Source organism: Calonectris borealis, chromosome 3 (assembly GCF_964195595.1).
Source record: "Calonectris borealis chromosome 3, bCalBor7.hap1.2, whole genome shotgun sequence".
NCBI classification, from domain to species: Eukaryota; Metazoa; Chordata; class Aves; order Procellariiformes; family Procellariidae; genus Calonectris; species Calonectris borealis.
In genome coordinates this window covers 91,869,007-91,890,640 of record NC_134314.1, presented here as the reverse complement: position 1 = coordinate 91,890,640, position 21,634 = coordinate 91,869,007, and the positions used below count along the sequence as shown (strand labels likewise).

Below are 21,634 nucleotides of genomic sequence, written 5' to 3'. Positions count from 1 at the left end.
GAAGGGCACTTGTTTATTTCCGCTCGGCCTGTTTGGAGGCAGGGAGAGAGAAATCACTATCACACTGATATGCATTATAATCCGAGTGTCTGTACAGTTACTGCAAACTAAGTTGTATGTGCTTGAGGTGTTCCTCTTGTTACTGAGAGGGATGGTGACCTTGTTGAGTTAACGTGCTTCTTGCACAGTTACATTCTTCAGGGTAGGAAATGCTGACTCCAGTGCCAGCATTTTTCTTCTGTGTCTTTCCCTAAACCTGAGCATAAAATGAATGTTAGAATTCAATTGTAGTCTTTTGCCCATCCTAGCTTGAGTGTTAAGTGAGGAGAAGCTTGATGCCAGTGTGACGGAGGCCTTTCTTTTGATTCAGCTGAGGAGTTTTTGGCAGTCAAATGCATTTCTCCCATTGAAGGTGAAGACCGACTTCATTAAAGAGCAGCCAGTGTTTTTCACTTGTCATAAACTGCCTGCTCTAGTTGGTGACTGGTGGTTAAGGATTCTTAAGGTTTTGGTCAAGCTGTTTACTGGCTGTACTTGAGCAATGGATTTATGTCAGCTGGTGTCATATTTTAGAGCAGCTGCTATAGCTGGCCACCAGCAAATGGCCTTTTGGAGCAAGATTCATCTTGCCTGATCTCCAAAATTCAACCGTTCATTATGTGCATTCCCTTAATAGTTGGTGGAGAGAAAATGGCATTTACAGACACTGTTTTTTTTCACCTTGGGGTAAAAATCTGAAGTCAGGTAAGTTATTCTTTAGAAGTGTCTGTCTCCATTAACTAAAATATCTGGGGACTGCTTGCAAGGTTGTGGCAGGTGAGGAGAGGATACTCCTGCTCATTTCTCCCAAGCTTTCCCTAGAGATGGGTACAGACGGAAGTACCTACAGAAAATGTTGCTTATAGAACTGCAATAGATATTTATATAAATGAAAGGCTTACTGCTCTTCACGTTCAACAGCTGATGGTCTAGACCAGTTGCCTTTTATCCTGTTTGTTCTTCTCAAGAGACAGATGAGATACTTGGAGACTTAGCTGCAAAGGCAGCAGAAAGCTTCTGATCCTGAAAGTGGCAGGCGGCTTGCAATGCAGCTGAGGCCAAGGCGTGAAGTGGTGACTGCCCGTAGGTATTTTTTTCTACAGGTGTATTCATGAGTTGAGAGAGCACAAGGGACTTGATTTGCGCATGAGGTGCAAAAGCAGGTAGTTCTGCCTTTATGATTAGGAATGAGTATTTTGTATATAATCACAATTTTCTATTTAAAGGAGATTTTTCACCGGCAACTAAATACTTATTCTCTGCTGGAAGTTGATAAAGGTTAGGTGTCTGTTTTCAGCTTGACTTTTATTTACTTCTATACCATTTTTCTCCTCGTCTCCAAAAAAATACCTTTCCCTGTTTTCCATTTTTTCTCTCTCTTAATTACAGTATTTCTGGAGAGCTTTCTTTAACCTATTCTAGTAAGTATTATAATTAACGCTTGGCACTGTATTGTAAACAGGGTTTTATTTTTCTTTTAGCTGAACATGCTGTACTTCAGTTTTTTGACTAGTATCATGTATCTAACATGTATCTGTAGAACAGTACACTAATTATATACTACTCCAGTTAGTGAGGAGAAATACTTTATCATCTTCTCCTGCTTATTGTTGGTAAATGCTTTTATCTGCTGAAGGCTTTTTGTATGCTTATTTTATCTATTCCTTATCTTTTATTGACTGTTTAGCCAAGAGAGGAAATAAACCCTGTCAAACAAACTAAAATTGCTTTATTTCTTTTTTTTTTCTTTTTTTTTTGGATCTGTAATGAGCATGCAGTTTAGAAGGCTTATCTATGCAGTGTTTTGTCTAAGCATTTAATGTTTGTGAAACACAGAAAGCCAATTTTCTGATGTGAACTGTGCACATCAATTTTAAAATAACTTGGGGGAGACACACACACTTAAGAGCTATACGGAATGGTTTTGAGGAAGCAGATTCTAAATCGAACACTTCCTTTGCAGGCCCAGATCGCCTTTCTTCAAGGTGAAAGGAAAGGACAAGAAAATCTGAAGAAGGATCTGGTGCGAAGAATCAAAATGCTGGAATACGCGCTTAAACAGGAAAGGTACGCTGCTTTAGTGTACATGATGAAGAAATTCTGAGACAGATACTTTCTTTTGCCTTTGTATTTGACAAAACCAAGAAATATTTCTTCTGCGTATATTCAGATCTCAAATTGACAAATATTATTATACTAAATAAACCTAGTAGTCTAAATGTTCACATTATGGTAAAATGTATGGCTCCAAAAACATGCAAATAAAACCCACGGTTGATCAATGATGAATACTTTTTCCTTGGTAAAATTCCACCTAACTGTATAGATTATATCCCAGAATTGTAGTGTATTCTCTTTTTGTTCGAAGTACTAGCTTTGTTTAATAATCTCTGACAACTGAAATCTTGAATAACTGTCTTCAGTCTAGTAATTACTAGTTTTTAATCTTGCTAAGTTTTTCGTCTTTTCAGTATGACAGACCCTACATGATCTTCTGGAAGCTAATTGTATGAGGAGTGAAAAAATGTTCGTGTTTACCAGTTAATCAAATGTCTGTTTCTTTGTTGACGGGATTTCAGTAGAAGTCCCCAGTCTACTTTATTATTTTATTCTTACATATACGTTCCTGTTGCTCTAATCTTTGAAGCAAACAAATCGTTTTTCTGTCACGTTTCCAGAAGTCTTTCTGTTCAGCTGATTTATTTTAGGCCAAGTTTAATTTTAAAATTGCTTTTATTAGTAAAATGTCTTTTAAAATTCTTGACCAAGAGTATATTTATGGTACTACTGCAAAGCAATCATTGCTTACATACCATTTTCCTATCAGATAATTCTGACTTCTCTTTAATAAAATATTAATAAAATAAACCTCTTTTAAATAGTTTGTATTAGTAGAAATAAGATTAGAAATATGCATATATGCAAATGAGGAAGAGGATATTGCAACTAGATAATTTAAAAAGGACACTAATCGTTGTACATCACTGTCTTGTATTTAGATTTGCTCATCTTATATGGGCTGCTTTAGCACATGAGACATGCCTTGCACCATCCGGTTTGGCTTTTTCCAGTAGCAACTAATTCATCCGCTAGCATGCAGCTGCAGCCAGTTTCCTGGCCAGAGGTAGCCTCAGAGCTCCAGCGCACTTGCTTCCCCTTTGGGGAGTTCTCAGAGGAATGCTTAAGGTAGATACCCTTTTTGCCCAGGCCTTGTTATGGCGCTGATCTTGTATCAAATAGCACAGAAAAATATCAGATGGATGCATAATGGAGATTGCAGTTTATAGACATGGAAAAGCTTACATTTGAGGCATGATTATAAAGATTAGAGTCACTTTAAAAGAAGACAGAGGCAACGGAGTACGTTCTTGTGCAGTTAAACCCACCCAGAGGGACCTGGACAGGCTTGAGAAGTCGGCCCGTATGAACCTCATGAAGTTCAACAAGGCCAAGTGCAAGGTCCTGCACGTGGGTTGGGGCAATCCCAAGCACAAATACAGGCTGGGCGGAGAATGGATTGAGAGCAGCCCTGGGGAGAAGGACTTGGGGGTGTTGGTTGATGAGAAGCTCAACATGACCTGGCAATGTGCACTTGCAGCTCAGAAAGCCAACCATACACTGGGCTGCATCAAAAGCAGCGTGACCAGCAGGTCGAGGGAGGTGATCCTCCCCCTCTACTCCACTCTCGTGAGACCCCAGCTGGAGTACTGCGTTCAGCTCTGGGGCCCCCAACATAAGAAGAACATGGACTGGTTGGAGTGATTCCAAAGGGGGTCCACAAAGATGATCAGAGGGCTGGAGCACCTCTCCTATGAAGACAGGCTGAGAGACTTGGGGTTGTTCAGCCTGGAGAAGAGAAGGCTCTGGGGAGACCTTATAGCAGCCTTCCAGTACCTGAAGGGGGCCTACAAGAAAGCTGGAGAGGGACTTTTTACAAGGGCATGTAGTGATAGGACAAGGGGTAATGGCTTTAAACTGAGAGAGTGTAGATTTAGATATGACATAAGGAAGAAATTCTTCACTGTGAGCGTGGTGAGGCACTGGAAGAGGTTGCCCAGAGATGTTGTGGATGCCCCATCCCTGGAAGTGTTCAAGGCCAGGCTGGATGGGACTTTGAGCAACCTGGCCTAGTGGAAGGTGTCCCTGCCCATGGCAGGGGGGTTGGAAACTAGATGATCTTTAAGGTCCCTTCCAACCCAAACCATTCTATGATTCCATTGTATGATTCTAAAGATATGCTCTAAGGTATATACATTCAGTAGGATTTCTTGTATTTCAAAACTGAGGGAGCTCTTCCGGATTACTTAGGGATATCTTTAATACTTCGTGTTCATAACCCAGGTAAATTAGCAATTTACCTAAAATTATCAGACTATTTAAATACATTTCTGTGTGCTTTCAGAGAAGCTTTGTAAGATTAAAAAATAAAATCAACAATCAAACTACCATAAGGATAGTGAAAATGTCCCCCAGTTGCATTCAGTAGAATCCACCTAAATTAAAACATTTAAATCCTAATGCAGCAGTCACTGTCAGGATTAGGAAAAAACACCAGGTGGCTTCTTATTAGCAGTTTTTACATAGGTATCTTTTATCTTTTCTTGTATTTTTTTCTGCAGTATATGGTATTAAGCTCAGTTACTCAGGTCAGTAGGCTACAGTCAGCTGATCCGGTCTAGTTTGACAGTTTCAGTAAGGGTATGCAATGGTTTTTAAAGTAGATGTGATGCTTGTGAATGGTGTGTGCTGGAGACAGCTATTTATAAGAGTTTGTGGTTTTAAACAGCAGTATTATCTGCCAGTTTCTGAAAAAACAGTCTTGTATTTCTGCTGGAAATGTCTCCCAGCAAGTGTTCTTACTTGATACTTAAAAGAATGGCAACATACTGAGCTTGGAAGCACTGCTCTCTTTCCCAGCATTTTCCTAAATCAGGCGTCAGCCAGGTCAGGCAGAAGTTAGTTGGAATGCTGGCTGCTTCCACTGGGATCTCAAAGCTGGAAAATGAGATCTTACAAGGTAGGAGGAAAACATTTCTGGTCAAGTTAGGGGAAGGGTGGTACGGGTAAGAGGGAGCAGGGAAGCATTCCTGCATTCCTTCATTTCTGCCCTGGCCTTGCAGCACGCCAAATCTTTCTTAGCTAGATGAAGTAAGTTACGAGTAATGGGACAGAATATGAAATTGTGGTCCAGAGTAGCCTGTGTTCGCAATGCCCTAAGGAAACTGTGAGCAAGAAATGAGTGACATTGGTTTTTTCAGGGACATGCTTTTATGAGCTGCTGTTTTGTATAGTGGATGTTCAGCATTTCTTTTATCAACCAAATGTTTCCAAAGTTTACTATAAATAAACAACTTTGGAAGCATTGTCATTGTTCTCTATTTCATGGCACTTAGGTAATTTTATAGTGGGTAAGGTAGAAAATGAGTTTTACAGATTATCATGTTTTTCTGACAAATCTAGTTTAATGTTTGGTCTTTATGTTAGTAATTGTAAGATTACCTTTTCGTTGCGTGTATAGGAAGCCCAGTTATTTCTCCTGAAGAGTCCTAATACACTAAATAGCAAAGAGCTATAGAAGGAGGTAGTTAATAGTTAAGCACTATCATTTGTTCAACAGCAGTTTTGATGTAGTTTTGCCAACATCCAGTAGATTACAATGTGAGGCTGTTGACAGTTGAGGGTTACTTTTTATTACTTTATCAATACTTGCTCCACCACCAGTAAATTGCATTGTTTCCTCTGGATTTTCAGGAGCTAGCTGAAATGTAGCAGTGTTTCTCTCAAGTACATGTCCTATTTTATCTAGTCTAGCTCATTTCCTGTCTTAACATATTTTAACCAAAGAACTGTACTCCTGAGCCATGTCTCTAGAAACACTTGATTTGATTTTATGTTGTTTTCTGCACTGGTGTGTCTCATCAGCGTAAGGCTGGCGCCTTCTCCCCTGGGTAGAATATCTTGCCGTGCTGTTCCTGGCAGTCGTTCTTGTTTATGTCTCTTGGTTTGGCGGCAGCTCCCAGATCTTCTACGGATGTTTTGGCAGGCTCCCTCAGCACAGCTGGATCAGATGCTTCAGGTCTGGCGACAGATATTTCCAAGAAATAGTGGCCTTTTTTGATTGGGATGAAACTTGTTTCTGTGTGAAATATTCAGAAAAGTTTCACCGCTCTCAGTCTTAGGAACCTTAGAAAGATGAAAGCTTTTAGCATTTTCTTAAGCAACTCTTGAAGTGTTGTGGCAGCTATGTTGAATGTCTCCAAGCACTGTTTGTATAGAAGACACATAGTTTAAAGAAAATACTGCTAATCAAAAAAGGAAAATTGCGTAATGAAGTGCAAAAGCCAGAGCAGTGGTAATATTCATACTTATCTGAGTAAAAGCATCTACCCTGTAACATAATTTCACAGCCCCAAAATAGCTTCCTTCCAAATAACTCGAAGGCTAGTTTTCAGATGCAAAATACCTTCTATAAAGTTGTATCCTTTAACTAGTTATTTTCAAGTACTTTTTCAGTCTCTGCATACTGTTAACAATTCAGATGTAATTTTCAGAAATTGAAGGTAAATCATCCAAGTTGAACAAGTTTCAGATAATAAAGGCTCATCTTTGTGATTTGTTTCCCTCCTCCTTCCCCTGCCCCAAAACAACTGTCCTTGTTTTTGACCAGGTGATACAAAGGTTGGAGAAACTTTGATTTTTCTTTGTACTTAATTACAGAAAAAATACATTTGCTGTGATGTGTGAACTAGAGTTCAATGTGAACTGCAGAGGGACAGTTTAAAGCTGTTAATAAGCGGACTATGTGATTTCTGAAAAAGCAGAGAAATTAAGCATGACAGGTGGGCAGGAGATATTCTGTTATTGTAGAAATAGATTAAATATAAAAATGCTAATGGAATAAGCTATATTCAGAATTTGTATAGAAAAGAATTGAAGTTTCTTTTGTGAGAAGTTTCATAGCCTTTGATTGCAATATGTGTAACTGAATGGTCAAGACTCTCCCTTCTAGTCTTGCAGTCTGAATCGTTGTGTTCAGCCCTTTCCTTAGTATGCTTTAGAAAAAAAATGATTGTTTGTCTGTCATACCTGTGACATTTTCAACTGTACCATAAGAAAGTTTCTAATAATAAATCTCATACTTGCTGCCTGAAGAAGTGTAGAAAATATTTCCTTGATGGACTGTTAGCTATCTATATTGATTTTTTAAAAATATTCTTCTGAACTTTAGAAGCTGACCATAGCTGAAGGTGAGTTCGCCAGGTCAAGTAGTCTGACATGGTATTCATGTTTCTGTTTCATATCTAACTGGTGTCTTGTTCAGATACCTGAATTTATACTAATTGTTTCTAATGAATTCAAGTTTGAGTTTGGCATTGGGTTTTTTGACATTTTGTGCAGGCAAAGATCTATGGCTTTTTGGTTTTAACTTTCCCAGCAATATTAAAAATAAGGATTGCTTTTTGGGATTATCAGCTCTTCAAGTGCCTGTCTTTGTTAGGACATGATTATTCTGCTGTGTCTGTATTAGTATTAGAGCTTAGTGCTCTAGCTCTTGAGGAGGAAGTCAGTTCCTTCATCTGTCTTTGTTGCTACGCTTAAGAGGCATTTCTTCACTCTGCACTTACCCTTCTTATCCAGAATTCAATGTTTGTTTTAATTAAAATGCAGCTGGATTAGTAGGAAACTAGTACTGTTGATACTGAAGCATAAAAACCAAGCATCGCTTCCCTCAGCACTGTTTTGTTAGAAGTAATGAGTTTTCATGATGAAATAGGAAAGGCAAAAGAAAACAGTAATATAATGAAGATGTCTGAGAAGCAATCAAGAGGTGCAGGTAACTTGAAAACATTATCTACAGTTGTTCTTGATACAGTCATTCGAGCTTAGTGAGACTTGCCTCATACAACTAGGAAGTGTCACACCCATTAATTTTTTTAAAAACAAATTTTAAGTAGAGGAGTTTCCTTGTGAGTAGTGGAGCTAATGAAGCCCATTTTCATGTTGGTATATGTGAGGTTTCTTTTTTTCATTTTGTCTTTTGTAGCCTGTATCTTGCTGCCCTACACCTAGCTCCATACATTTGCATTGGAACTGCGTATGTGTGTGTGCTAGTTGGTCATCCCACTACTGCCAGGCTGTGCCCAGGTCTTCCCTGCCTTTCGTTCAGTGTAGGAACTGGTATGAGTGCCGCTTTTCTACCCAGTTATGAATGTCTACAAAACTTCATAGGGAATTGAGTTTTTCTGAGTTGCCTAAATTTTCATGTTTGGCAGAAAACAATCATAGAGACAAAAGTTACAGTGCGTGCGAGAGAAGGGGGGAACAGATAGCAAAACTGGCTATGGCTCTCTTTGCCTCAGTTTCTCTGTTACTGTGTTATAAGAACACTCTAATGAGTCTTTAATAATATATATGTGCATTTGTAATGCTGTACTACTGTGGCATTATTTTATGTGTTTAAAAGTCTATAGGCACTGACTCTGTAGAATGAAGCTTTCCAAATTAAAAATCGTTTCCCTTTTTCTTCTAGCTACTGTTATTGTCATCATATAGCATGCTTTGTGGGGTTTATTACAATAGGCCTTCTGTAGGCTACATATTTTGGAAAAGAAGTCTCCATTTTTGAATTTGGTCAAGTGGCAGATCTAGCAACTTTAAGATAAACTGGTGTAAATGGGCTGTTGTCAGTGCTAGATCTCATTTAGAATAGTTCTAACTGAGGGCCTGCTGCTGTTGGAAAGCACAGCATTCTGAAGAATAGAACTAAGGTTTGCTTAGTTGAGATGACAATATGAAATACAAAGTAGATGGCACTGAACTGACACAGATAGTAAAAATGTTTCATAGAATCATAGAATCATTAAGGTTGGAAAAGACCTCTAAGATCATCATGTCCAACCGTCAACCCAACACCGTCATACCCACTACACCATGTCCCTAAGGGCCTCATCTACACGTCTTTTAAATACTTCCAGGGATGGTGACTCCACCACTTCCCTGGGCAGCCTGTTCCAAGGCCTGACCACTCTTTCAGTAAAGAAATTTCTCCTAATGTCCAATCTAAACCTCCCTTGGCGCAACTTGAGGCCATTTCCTCTCGTCCTATCGCTAGTTACTTGGGAGAAGAGACCAACACCCACCTCGCTACAACCTCCTTTCAGGTAGTTGTAGAGTGCGATGAGGTCTCCCCTCAGCCTCCTCTTCTCCAGGCTAAACAACCCCAGTTCCCTCAGCTGCTCCTCATAAGACTTGTGCTCCAGGCCCTTCACCAGCTTTGTTGCCCTCCTCTGGACACGCTCCAGCACCTCCATGTCCTTCTTGTAGTGAGGGGCCCAAAACCGAACACAGTATTCGAGGTGTGGCCTCACTAGTGCCGAGTACAGGGGCCCGATCACCTCCCTGCTCCTGCTGGCCACACTATTCCTAATACAGGCCAGGATGCCGTTGGCCTTCTTGGCCACCTGAGCACACTGCCGGCTCATGTTCAGCCGGCTGTCAGTCAGCACCCCCAGGTCCTTTTCCTCTGGGCAGCTTTCCAGCCACTCTTCCCCAAGCCTGTAGCGTTGCCTGGGGTTGTTGTGGCTGAAGTGCAGGACCCAGCACTTGGCCTTGTTGAACCTCATACAATTGGCCTTGGCCCATCGATCCAGCCTGTCCAGGTCCCTCTGCAGAGCCTTCCTACCCTCGAGCAGATCAACACTCCCACCCAACTTGGTGTCATCTGCAAACTTACAGTGATGGTTAAAAAAAAAGGGGGGGGTGGGGAGGGAAGCAGAGAGTAGCCCATGTCCACAGGGAAGGAACCTTTTCTGTAGCAAGAACATTTTGTAAAATCTGCAGTCTGCTGATCCCTGTGTTTCATCAGTATTCACTTTGCAATTACGTGTCAATCTTGGAAAAAATAATTAAGCAAAATTACATATCTGAAGTCCTGCTGAAATTATTTGTTTTGTTCCTAGCCTAGAAGAAAGGAGGCTTTTCAAGTGAAGACAGGTGACATTTATGTGTTTAGAGATACTCTTTAAATGTGCTAATAGTTTCTTTTTCTTTTTCTTTTTTTTTTTCTTTTTTTTTTTTTTTTTTTCCTTTCAGGGCTAAATATCACAAATTAAAATATGGCACAGAATTGAATCAGGGAGATATGAAGCCACCAAACTATGATTCTGGTAAGAATTTGTTAAGAATGAATTCATTACTGGCATAAAAGCTTAACTGTGGTTTGTGCAAATGCTGAAATGATAGCGTTGATAAAATAAGCCACTTAACGGAAGCAGTGGGAATAGACATAATTAATAAAAACTGTATTTTACTTTTATAAAAGTAAAAATATATGCTAATGCTCTAAAAGAATCTGTTAATAAATCAAATTAGTTTAGATTTTAAAAAACCCAAACCAACAAACTGCTCCTGGAGAGAATAATTTTTCTCTTCCGTAGGAATGTGTATGGATGTTTTAGAACAGGGAGATACTAGATTTATGTCTATAGAATCCTTTTATCTTTGAATAACTCTTCTGAACAAAAAGTTAATGGCAAAGGACATGAAATGTATAGTACATAATTTTTTGTTCAATTACCTCTGTGGTATTCCAGGAGAAAAATAATGAAAGTGCCTATTAGACATAAGTGAAAGTTTGAGAGTGGGGAATTTATTTACAAAATTCCAATGATCATTGGAAACGCATACAACTAACTTCAATGCTATGCTGTGAAAGGACAGTTTTTCACCTTGGTCTCTGGAAAGTTGATTTGTTTTTCTAGAGGTTGCATCTCCTACTTCACACAAATAGTTTTAAGCACTGAACTCTCTCTATCTCCCTATCCTTTCCTCAGGAAGAAAAAGAAGGGGTACAGAGGTCTGATTATAGGTCAGGCCCTTGAAAGCAGAAGTAATAGGTGATGATTTTTGTATCTCAGTCCCCTGATGCTGCTCCTACTACAGCAATGAAACTAGAACCACCTGTACATAAAGGAAGAATATAGAAAGTGTGCAGACCTCAGCTCTGTCACTTGGTTTGTGGAAGGGATGGTCTGGTTTACTGTCATGGTTAATTCTTATCTCATTGAATTCAGAAAGTCATTAAAAAAGCCAACCAACCAAACAAAAAATCCAACCCCACACCAACTGGTGAAACTTTACACCAGGCTTTTCTTGTCCAAGATATAATGAATTTTTGAGGAATTTTATTTCACATTATTATCAAGGTTATTTCCTCAACTGAAGAAATAGTTTAATTTGATGTTACTAAGTGGAAGACCCCAATCTGTATCTGGACCACCAGAAAACTGTCCTGATCATACTAAGATCCTAGACATCCTTGGTTTTTGTAATTTCTCAGGATGCAGCTACAGCATGTTGCTCCAGTTTCCAGCTGAGGAATGTAGTGCAAGGCCTGGCTTGCCCAGCAGAGCTGTAGCCAGTGCATTACTTCTGCAAAGTGAACGTTAGTGGAATTACCTTTGTTAAAATTCCATTATCCTGATTTATCCCATTGCATTCTACATGTGTAGCTGTCAGAAGTGTACACTTTTGTTCTATATCAAATCTGGACTGATTAAAGATATACACTTAAAATAGGAACTTTGTTATCATGCTCCTTTGGAGTTGTCTTTGATAGATACTTACTTGTATGTCTGTGTCTTCCCCTGCTCCTGTTTTTCCTGCCCAGTCAGGAAAAAACGTGGAAGTGTTTCTAGTAGTTCTTCCAAATGGGTCCTTGTTGTTTGTTTTCTTTATGATCTCTTGGGGAGTCAGTGATACAGCTTAGAAGGAGGAGTTCAATCTCCTGATAAAGGGATGGTGGTTGTTTTTTTTTTTTTAACTGCTTGTGATATCTCCTGCTATTATTTGCTTATAATGCAAGTCCCTTCATTCTCATCTGTAAACACTGTTACTGCTAGTGGTCATCAGTTTTGAGAAGACTAAGCAAAAGAGAATTCTTGGCTGTAGATATACTTCATAATGCCTTCAGAAGAAGGGTTTTTGCTTTCAAAAGGAATTTTCAGGCAGATTTATCTCAGTCTGTTTTAATTCTTATAGACTGAGCTTTGGTAGTTGTGCATTGGGTCCAGCTGTGTTCAGTTGTTGCAGGAAAATCATTGTGCAATTGATTATTTCCTATGGTTGCTATTAAATGGATCTGTGAATTTGAGATGGATAAAATTCATATGGCTCTCCTTGCATGTGAATTCTGATTAGTCTTTGACAGTTTCTTTGGGTGGGTGGTGGTTTTTTTGTGTGTGGTTTTAATCCAGTTGTTTAAAGGTAAATGACGTCCTGGTCAGGACAATAGCTTTACCACATCACATATCAAGTTACTCATAGGATTATACCACAGGTTTTTCTGGTTCTTAATTTTTGTTTACACAAGAAGGTTGTTCATCCTTCAGTATTTGGACCACAAGGGTTTCAAGTTTTGTAGAGGCTTTCATAGATAATAAACCAACATCTTTTATCTTGGGAAGCATATGCTTAGAATATCTCCTGAGGAGGGGGAAAAAGCCCCACCATCATCTAGTATGAAGCTATATATGGAATAAATGTGTAGCTGTTGGTTGCCAGCATTCAGGTAGGTTTCTCACCCGAACAGCCACATAATTTTTTTGTGGATTTTCCTGGAGTAGTACTGTTTGGATACAAATTTATGGTTGTGGAAAATGTGGTGAAAAATTTTCAACAGCTTTTCAGGTTAAAAAATAAACAAACAACCCCTGGTTTGGTTGTGTTGTTTTTTTTTCTTCCACAAAACTAATACAATATGGATGAATTTAAAGTTGATGTGAGTAGGTCTGTTGGTTTTATGTTGAACGGTCAAACATTAAGGAAATTGGTTGGGCAGTAAGTTGTAAATAGATATCACGCTGCAGTTGCATTTGATATTGTTAGCAGTTGAAGATGTTTGTATTCAAACTTAAGTAATGAGCAGCAATTATATCTTTATGTATACATCGTACTACAGTTATGTGCTATGTGCATTTTTTTCTTTCTTGATTGATTATTGGCACTTTGAATTTTTTGTTTTGTTATTAAATCATTCCTAATCATTTTAAGACAAATCACATTTGTCTTTTCAAGTGGGTGGGCATGTTTCTAAAAAGTAGGACAAGAAAAAAAATGTTTATAATTAAATAATCTTTTCCAGATGAAGGGAATGAGACAGAGATTCAGCCACAACAGAACAGTCAGCTAATATGGAAACAAGGACGACAGCTGCTAAGACAGTAAGTGTTGAAAAAAGGACTCAAATAACAAATGCAAGGGAAAGAATCTGGTAGTGAAATGTGATGGTGGTGGTATTTAATTTTTTTTCTGTTAGATTTTCTTTCAAGAAGAGTTACTGTGTGTGATGAAGTTCATTCCGCTTCTGCCCTACTTTTCCTAGATTTTTGAAAAATTTTAATGTTTCAGAACTTCAGATGAGAAGCCTTGTCAAATCGCAAACACCTAATCTCCTTTGCTTTTCTTTCACTGAGTATAATAAAACAGTCTGCTTGGGAGAACAGTGGGTCATGACACTTTGCAATTTTTTTTTGCAATTAAAAAACAACACACACAAGTAGTTGTGTTAAGAGCTATGTAAAATAAAAATAACTGGTATTGGAGAGGGGTGACTTTTATTTTGGCCTGCTCGAGGTGCAGAAAAGACTAATATCCAGAAGGTTAGACTAGAAGTTTTCTAATTCTCAGTTCATCTCAATGAAGCAAATGTCTGTTAATCTAAATTAGTTTTTGAGTTGTGGTCATAATGAGTTAATTAATTTCCAAGATATTTGGTCACATTTTTGTGTGGTTTCTTTTTTGCCTTGGTGCCACCCTTGATTTAAATTGAAGGGGTCTCTTAAAGACCTGTCATGAGAGTGTCCCTATCTGTTTTTTCATGCATTTGCCTCATCCCCTATGCTGATAGTTAGATTCTAAGGTCTTCTAATCAGCTAGCAAAACTTTCGCTTTCTAATTTTTTTTGATGTGTTACAGAGGATTAAATGAGGGGGGAGGGAGACAGTAGGGACAGTTTGGAGCTTATATTAAAGGACCTTTTTCCAAGGAACTATACAAAAGTTAAATTTGTTGGATGGTTTGTACATACTTTTCTTTTGCAAGGCTCAAATCTTTGCATGTATGTTGAATAAATGTAAATAAAATGGTCTTGACTTGGATCAGTGATTTTGAAGACAAGTCATTCCTTCTCAGTGCAATTCATAAACAAGTGACCCAGTGCTGAATACAGAGTGCATATTATTGACGGACTCTGTTTTCCATAGGTGACTTGTTTGATTTTTATATAGCCAACAATCAGTATTTCTCTTGTAATGTGGTTATGTGGAGGATACTGTTAAATAATTGGAGGAGAATGTTCTTGCAGGAAAAGTGCGTGTCCTTGATTTGTAACAGCTGTTATTGTAAAATAGCATCTCCCCTCTTTAGAATATTGACCATTTAATCAGTCCAGTGCTCCTGAGAAGACAGTGCTATTAACTCCATATCCTAAAGGAAAGGACAGAGACCAATTTTTACTTTTTTTTTTTAAAATCATTATTTTCCCCATTTCCCCCAAAGTCAATATGGTATATTGATGAAAGAGCCAACTTTAGACCTTGAGATTTTCATACAAGCTAGTCCAGGATTCTTGTTGCCCAGCCCTTATATGCAAGACAAATTAATGTTTTGCAGATCCATTGCAGAATAAGGAAAAGGCAAGACAAAGATTTTATCAAACCTAATGTGTTATAAATAACAACTCTTACTAGTAGCTACAGCTACAGAATTTGTTTTTATTCCCTCTGTTTTCTAGGCTTCTAATAATGCTTATATAAGGAACATATCTGATACTTCTTGTAAGGCTTCGTGTGTAGTTTCCATGTGTTGAAGAATAAAATGGCCATGTTATACATGCAACTGTGGTGATTTTTATAAGCCAGTTGTAAATATTTTAATTGAAAGTGCTTTTCCATTCATTTTAGTAAATGCATGAATAACGTATTGTATAACCTCTGACTGCTAGGCTCTTTGATTTTTTTTTTTTTTTCCCCCTCAGTGACTGTAGAGGCTGGTACTGCAAGAGGCGATCCCTCTGCAGCTGGTACAGGGTGATTGATAAGCATGTTTCATTAGCACAGCACCATACTTTGCTATGCTAAGGGGTTGAAGATGAGTTTAGGGAGAAGTTTTAATTTACTGTTTTGAATAAGTGAGATGTGCATGGAAGATTAGCATGAGTTCTGTTCCTACAGGTATCTACAAGAAGTGGGCTACACCGACACGATACTGGATGTGAAGTCAAAACGAGTACGAGCTTTATTGGGCCTCTCAAGTGATGCTTCAGAGAAGGAAAACAGAAATCAAGAGCCAATGGTAAATGGCACAGAGGGCCAGATTAAAGAAAACACAATGATTGGGTAAGCATCAAGATGATATTGTTATCTTTCTGCATAAACGCACTTAATGGTGTAGAACAAATTTTTCTTTATGAGAAGATCTCAGGATTTTTTCCCTAGTTGGAGATCAGAGCAATTTTAACTAATTTTATTACATTAAACCATAAGTATGGAAGTTACTCTTAAGATTCACAGCTTAAAAGCACTGTAAGTTTTTTTTCAGTTGGATGGCAGCAAAAAAGTCAAATCAAGCCTCTTTGAGATACAGTTGCTAAGTGGTTAGAGGTCAGTGTTGTTTCAAGTTAACGGTTTATTTGTATTGCTGGAAACTTTAGTGTATCGATTACAGGCTTTGCTCTTCTGCTGTATGCTGACTATGACATGATAATTGATATGAGATAAAGGATTTTTTTGACTGGATCTGAAAAACAAAGTCACTTGTTACATTCTGATTGCTGTAAGTTTTTGATTTTCCACTAATGGATATGCGGATGTGAATGTGACTGAAATGTAAGGTAATCATTTCTATCTTTTGAAGTCAGTCAAGGAGAGTAAAAGTTTGTTGTGCTTACTTTTGCCTTTAAGTGATGTTGAAAACATACGAGGCTTTTTTTCCATTTTCTTCTCTTTTCCATGCAGAGTTTAAAAAAAAAAAAAAAAGATACTGTAGTTGCAAAACTTGAAAAATAATGAAAATTATGCAGAATTGTTTGTCTGAACAATGCATGAGTTAGCTGTTCCCTGTTGTTTGTGTTGCATCAGCAAGCACAGCTTTCCTCAAAGATTCTCCCTTTTTTTTTTCCTTTTCTATACTGATGTGGCAAAATTCAAGACTTTTTTTTCTGAGGTTTAATACTGTTATATGACACATTCTGTCTTTTAAAAAGCATTTGTAAAATTTCATTACACCCAGCAGATAGCTGCAGCAACTTCAGGCCAACAAGTTACATAAGGGCAAAAGTTCATTGTTACGTAATTAAATTTAATGCCATGAGGTGGAAAATTTGAACGTGTGAGAAAACCCGCAAGCTACTAAAATATATTGTGCTGCTATGTAGTTGACAAGCTGTATCGTTTATGTACATCAGCTTTGTCTTTGAAGAACAAGGAATGCTTGATAGATGACAGTAACAATTTTAGTTCAATTTCTGGTGAAGGGGTCACTTCTCAGGGGAAGTGGGTAAATAAAGCGCCTCTTCATACACTTTAAAATTTATTTAAAGGTGTTTACTTCGGTTTTGAAACAGATATATTTATAAGGTAGTTATTTGATGGATGAAATGGTTGGACAGTGGTTTTGATATAGCAGTTTTGGATAAATTTGCATTTCTTTCCTCTCTACTTGCTTTCTGGGCAGATCTGATCTAGTATCAGTTAAACCTAGGTTTAACACTTTGTAGTCTACCCCATGGCTGAGGATATTCACTGGTGGAGAAAAATGAGTTCACTTCCATTGTGGCCCTGCAAACTTGTCAGCTGCAAGGCTGGTCAGGCTGCATGCTTTGAGAAACTGTTTTCATCTCACTTGTGGTGCATAAGATGGCAGACTGTATTAGAAAGCTTAGGGGAGCGTTTTGATACATGAGGTGCGAGAAGTGACTCCAGGGTTTTCCAGTGGAAGAATTTTTCAGGGATCTTGTTCAACATAGTCACGTCTGTCTTCATGGGTGATTTTGAGTTTCTGGATGTCAGCTGAGATCTCCCTCACTGAGAGGAAAAAGTTGGGATTTTACTGAAATTGCTTGGTCAATCTGAGTACAGGACTAGCTTTCAATGCTGTGATTCTGGGTGTTTCAAGTTTGCTTTCTGACCATCTCTTTCAATTTTCCGTGCAGGAGGTATTCTGTGGCTTTCCTCTCGGCAGAGACTGCCTGTAATTTAACAGCTATTTCATCTTGTGCTACTAGATACTGTAAAATGTTACACCTCACTGTTTCTGTGGCATGTGGCACTGTTCACCTCCTCCCCAACTGCATCATCACTTGCCTCAGAGATTTCAAAGTGCAGCTTTATGGCAGATGGGAAATCAGAAATGAGATGAGGTGTTGTTCTCTATTAGCTCATAATTACCTCTTATCTGCCTCATCTATTGTCAGCATTACTTAAACATGTATAGAACAGCTTCTTTTTGAGGAGTATTAACATTGAATAGGTGACTAAGATTTAAGGCACATGGACCTTGCTCCTGATCCCAATTGGAATTGTCACTGAATGTTTGAAAACTAAATTCAACGCTTTTCTTCCCAGTTGGCAGAACTGGGAAAAATTTAGGTGGCTCAGCTAAATTCTGGCTCACAGTTGAGGCAGGTGCACTCTTTGAAGCAACCTCAGTGCTGGACTGCTTACTGGGAGGGCGAAAAGATCGGTGGTTCTTTTAGCAGCATCTTGTTATTCCTAGCATGCATGTAAAGTGAGAAGAGGATTGGGGCCATAGCAAGCTTGGCTGGTTGGAAGGAGTGCGATGAACAAGTTGCCTGCAGTTTGGTAGTGGTAGAGGATGAAAGTTATGGTGAGAGATTGGAAGAAGAAGAAACCAACCAAAACCTTAGTGCAACCCCAGGAAGTTTAAAGACATATGTGTGTGTTTGCCAGGACCACCAGACATTGGGACAGTTGCAGACGAAAATGCATATGGAAGATGCTCTGTGGCTGTACGGATACAGTGAAACTCTTTGTAGGAGAAAGCTCTGCTATCGCCACAGAAGCCTGTGAACTGCTCAAGCCAATGCAGTTTGGCAAATTCTGTGGTTCAAAACATTTAATGAACATTGATGTCAAATACCTGCTAGCAAGTCTGAGGCTAGTGGTCAACCTGAAGATGTTTTAGTTACATTTGAAGAGGAGAGTGCTAGACAAAATGTAATGTGTAGAAATGAATCTAGTCTAACAAGGAATACCTCTGTTAAAGGGAGAAAACCCAGCTCATAGAACATTTTATGTTTGATCTTGGAAGAACTGCATAATATTGTGGACCCAGCTGAGACTGTGGATTTTAAGTCTGATTTTTAGAAAAATGTTTACATGGAAGGAAGAATGTGAGAAGCGGAGTATGGGGATTGAATAAAGAGAAAGCTTGTGGGTGAGAAACAATGAAGACAAATCAACAGGAGTTTGGAAAGAATGTGGGTGAATGTGATGAAGATAATGTATAATAGAGGGGAAAATGGCACAGTGAAAAACAGAAGGAAAATGGATACAATGTTGCATTTCAGGAACAGGAAAATGGAAGGCGCATTAGTTTTAAATTTCCTTAAAGATTTCTCCATATAGCAATGTAAATTGCGGAAAGAACAGATTGGCTAAATTGCCTTCTGTACAACTGAACACTCGTGATAAATCCCAAAGAAAGTAAAAAGATGGTATTTGATGCTTTTATGCTGGCATATGGTTACCTCTTTGGAGGAGAGAGGGGGTAATGGAAACAGGAAACAAAACTTCCTTTATGTTTTGACTGTTGTTTATTGGTAATCAACCAGTACTTTCTCAGTGAAATGAAGGTGGTGGAGAACAAAACAAATCTGAGAGAAATTCCAGTAAAAGAATGAAAGAGCTGACGTACTTCTCAACACAGTCTGATTTTAGCACAGTTTTTGTGTAAGCTCAGCCTCCTTCAGCAGTACCTCTGATCTACCTCTGACTGTACTTCTGACAACAGCAGATGCCCACACTTCTTTTTTTTTTTGTTTTTGGAAATGCCGTTGATTGTTGTAAGGGTAAGCCTTGGCATTTTTCCTCTGACCCCAAGGATGTGTAAAGCATATACTTTGTGGTGGGTAGGGAGGATATTCCTCCTCTGCTCAGCTCACTACATCTTTTTACGAGTTGTCTGTTATACCAGAACTTGTCTGTTATACCAGTTATATCTTGTTGTCTGTTATACCAGTTATACCTACTTCAGCAGTCGGGGTTCAGCCACTCAGTGCTGTGATATTGACAGTAAGTTGAGCCTTTTTATGGGAAAGCCTGGTGAGAATGTTTGGGGTGATTATTGTGAAGTTGATGCTGTTTACTTTGGTATGTAGAAGTATACCGTAGTTACTGTAGTGCAAATACTTAAGACAGTATTTGTTTGCAGCAGACAATATGTAACCTGAATTCTGCTAGGCTCCAGTTTAGAAAATTGCCATCTGGTCCCTTGTACCTCTCAGCTTAATTTTGTGTATCTTAGAGGGTTGCAGTTACATCAGATAACTCCCCCCACCTCTTCATTTTTTTCTTCTTTTGGTACAGTGATGAACAAACTACTGTTGTCTCAAAGTCTTTTAAAGCCAAATCAATTTCTCTTCTTTCTATTAGTAGCCTCAGTCTTCATGTGTTACTAGCTGCTACATCTGTGGCCACACTTGTATTCTTACATTGCCTATTTATTTGCTAATATACAGATCCTCTTGAAAACTTTAGCACTCAAGACATCATGTGGATTTTGAATGCACCCTGCAAGATTTTGATTCCATAAATGAAATGTTAATATGATAACCTGGGATAGATATAGTCCTGTTTCCACTTATTTCATGGAATTTAAAAGGGAATCTGTTTTCAGTTTCTTCAATCAGCTCACTTGCATTACAAAAGATAAGTACCACTTGGCATGACTGGACTCAAAAATAGATACTAAAATAATAACTTTATAATAATGGTTGAAATTCTTAACACCTGCAGTGAGAGGAATGGGTGCTTTCCCACAACAAACTGAAACAGAAATGTCACTTGTAGCCTTGAAAACATGAGAGTATTTAAGTATCTTTGGTTTACTTATTACCTCATTTTTTAATAGCTTTATCTTACTGACTGAAACCTAAACAGTCAAATTAGTTTATCTTTTTGAAGTTGTGTATTTGACTACCATTTGATATGAGTGGAAGCAAATATAATAAAAGAATAGAACTGGAAAGGAATGAGGGTATACCAAGCATATGTATGTATACACACATATATATATGGATGTGTGTATATATAAAACAATATAGATAAATTATGTGAGTTCTTGCTAAGGATTTGATCATTAGACCTATTTTAAATAGCCAATAGAAACTTTTTAAAGAAAAATTATCCTGAGTTATATATTGGTCTCTCTCGGAAACTGATTTACTACCCCTTTTTTTTTTTCTATTGAACCACATATGGCTTCCACTGCCTATACTTTACATGAACAAAAAGGCATCAAACCTCAACATTGAGAGCAAATTCAAAGACTTTTTCAAAGGTTAAAATTAAACATTTTGAAGACCTTATCTTTCTGATGTACAATAAATCATTCCAACTGACACTTCAGCAAATGAACTTCTATACCAGAAGGCCTTGAATAACTCTTTTGCATCTCTAAATCCTATTAACACTGACCCATGTAATGAAAATGCTGCATACTGGCTGATGAATGTTGTGTGTTGACTAAGCTTATAAAATGGTTTATCTGGGAATATATTTCTGAATTTAACAACCTGAGGTAACATCTGCCATGAAAAAGATATCCAAAATAGTATGTGAGACTAAAATATTGAATTACAAAAAGAAAAAAAATCCAAAATCTATTTGCCTTATTCCTATTACTGCTGTTTTTTTCCACCTTTTTCCTGTTTGTCCCTGCCTCCATCTTGCAGTGACCTAACAGGCATTTCAGAGATACCTGATTTAGGCTAGACCTGGACGCTTTCAACTGATGCATTAAAGCAGAAAAAAAACAGATAAATTGGGGTTTTGTGTGAAGAAGGTAGTACCAATGGACCACTCTTCATTGCATTGGCACAGATCTATGGCTTAAGGGTTTGAGGGATGCTTCTTGGAAATGTCACATAAGACTCATGGTACGGAAGGAATGGGGAGAAAGAGACAGAGAAGTAGTGCGGTGGGAGAGAGAAAAGCAAAGAGAGGGGAGGTGAATGAAGAAATAACTTATAAAAGTTACTTCAGTTCTTCAAACATTGAATTTTTTTTTAATTTTTATTCTTAAAAAGCTTGTTTATTTGACATATTACAGTTATCTGACTAGATTTGGCAAGAGAAGTGGCCTTTCTTTTTTAAATGGCATTCCTTCGTGATTCCAGTTTATATCCAAACCATTTTGTAAGTGTTGCTTACCAGTTGTAGTATGTATTGCACTGGTTCTTGCATTGTGTGGTGTGAATTCATAAAAGGTTTCAAAGGTTGTGACAGACTGTCTAGCCTGCCCCATGTTCCTTGTGTGTAAATTTTGATGATTGTAAGTGTTCCATAGTTTTATAAAT

General features: G+C 38.1%; 1 protein-coding gene across 1 annotated transcript in view; it reads left to right on the top strand.

Moving 5' to 3' along the window:
• Window positions 1-21,634, top strand: part of STRN (striatin) — a 71,635-nt gene that overhangs the window by 11,786 nt on the left and 38,215 nt on the right. The window contains 4 exon segments of the mRNA XM_075146640.1: window positions 2,003-2,106; window positions 10,132-10,205; window positions 13,181-13,259; window positions 15,270-15,434. Coding sequence (XP_075002741.1) covers window positions 2,003-2,106; window positions 10,132-10,205; window positions 13,181-13,259; window positions 15,270-15,434 — 422 coding nt within the window.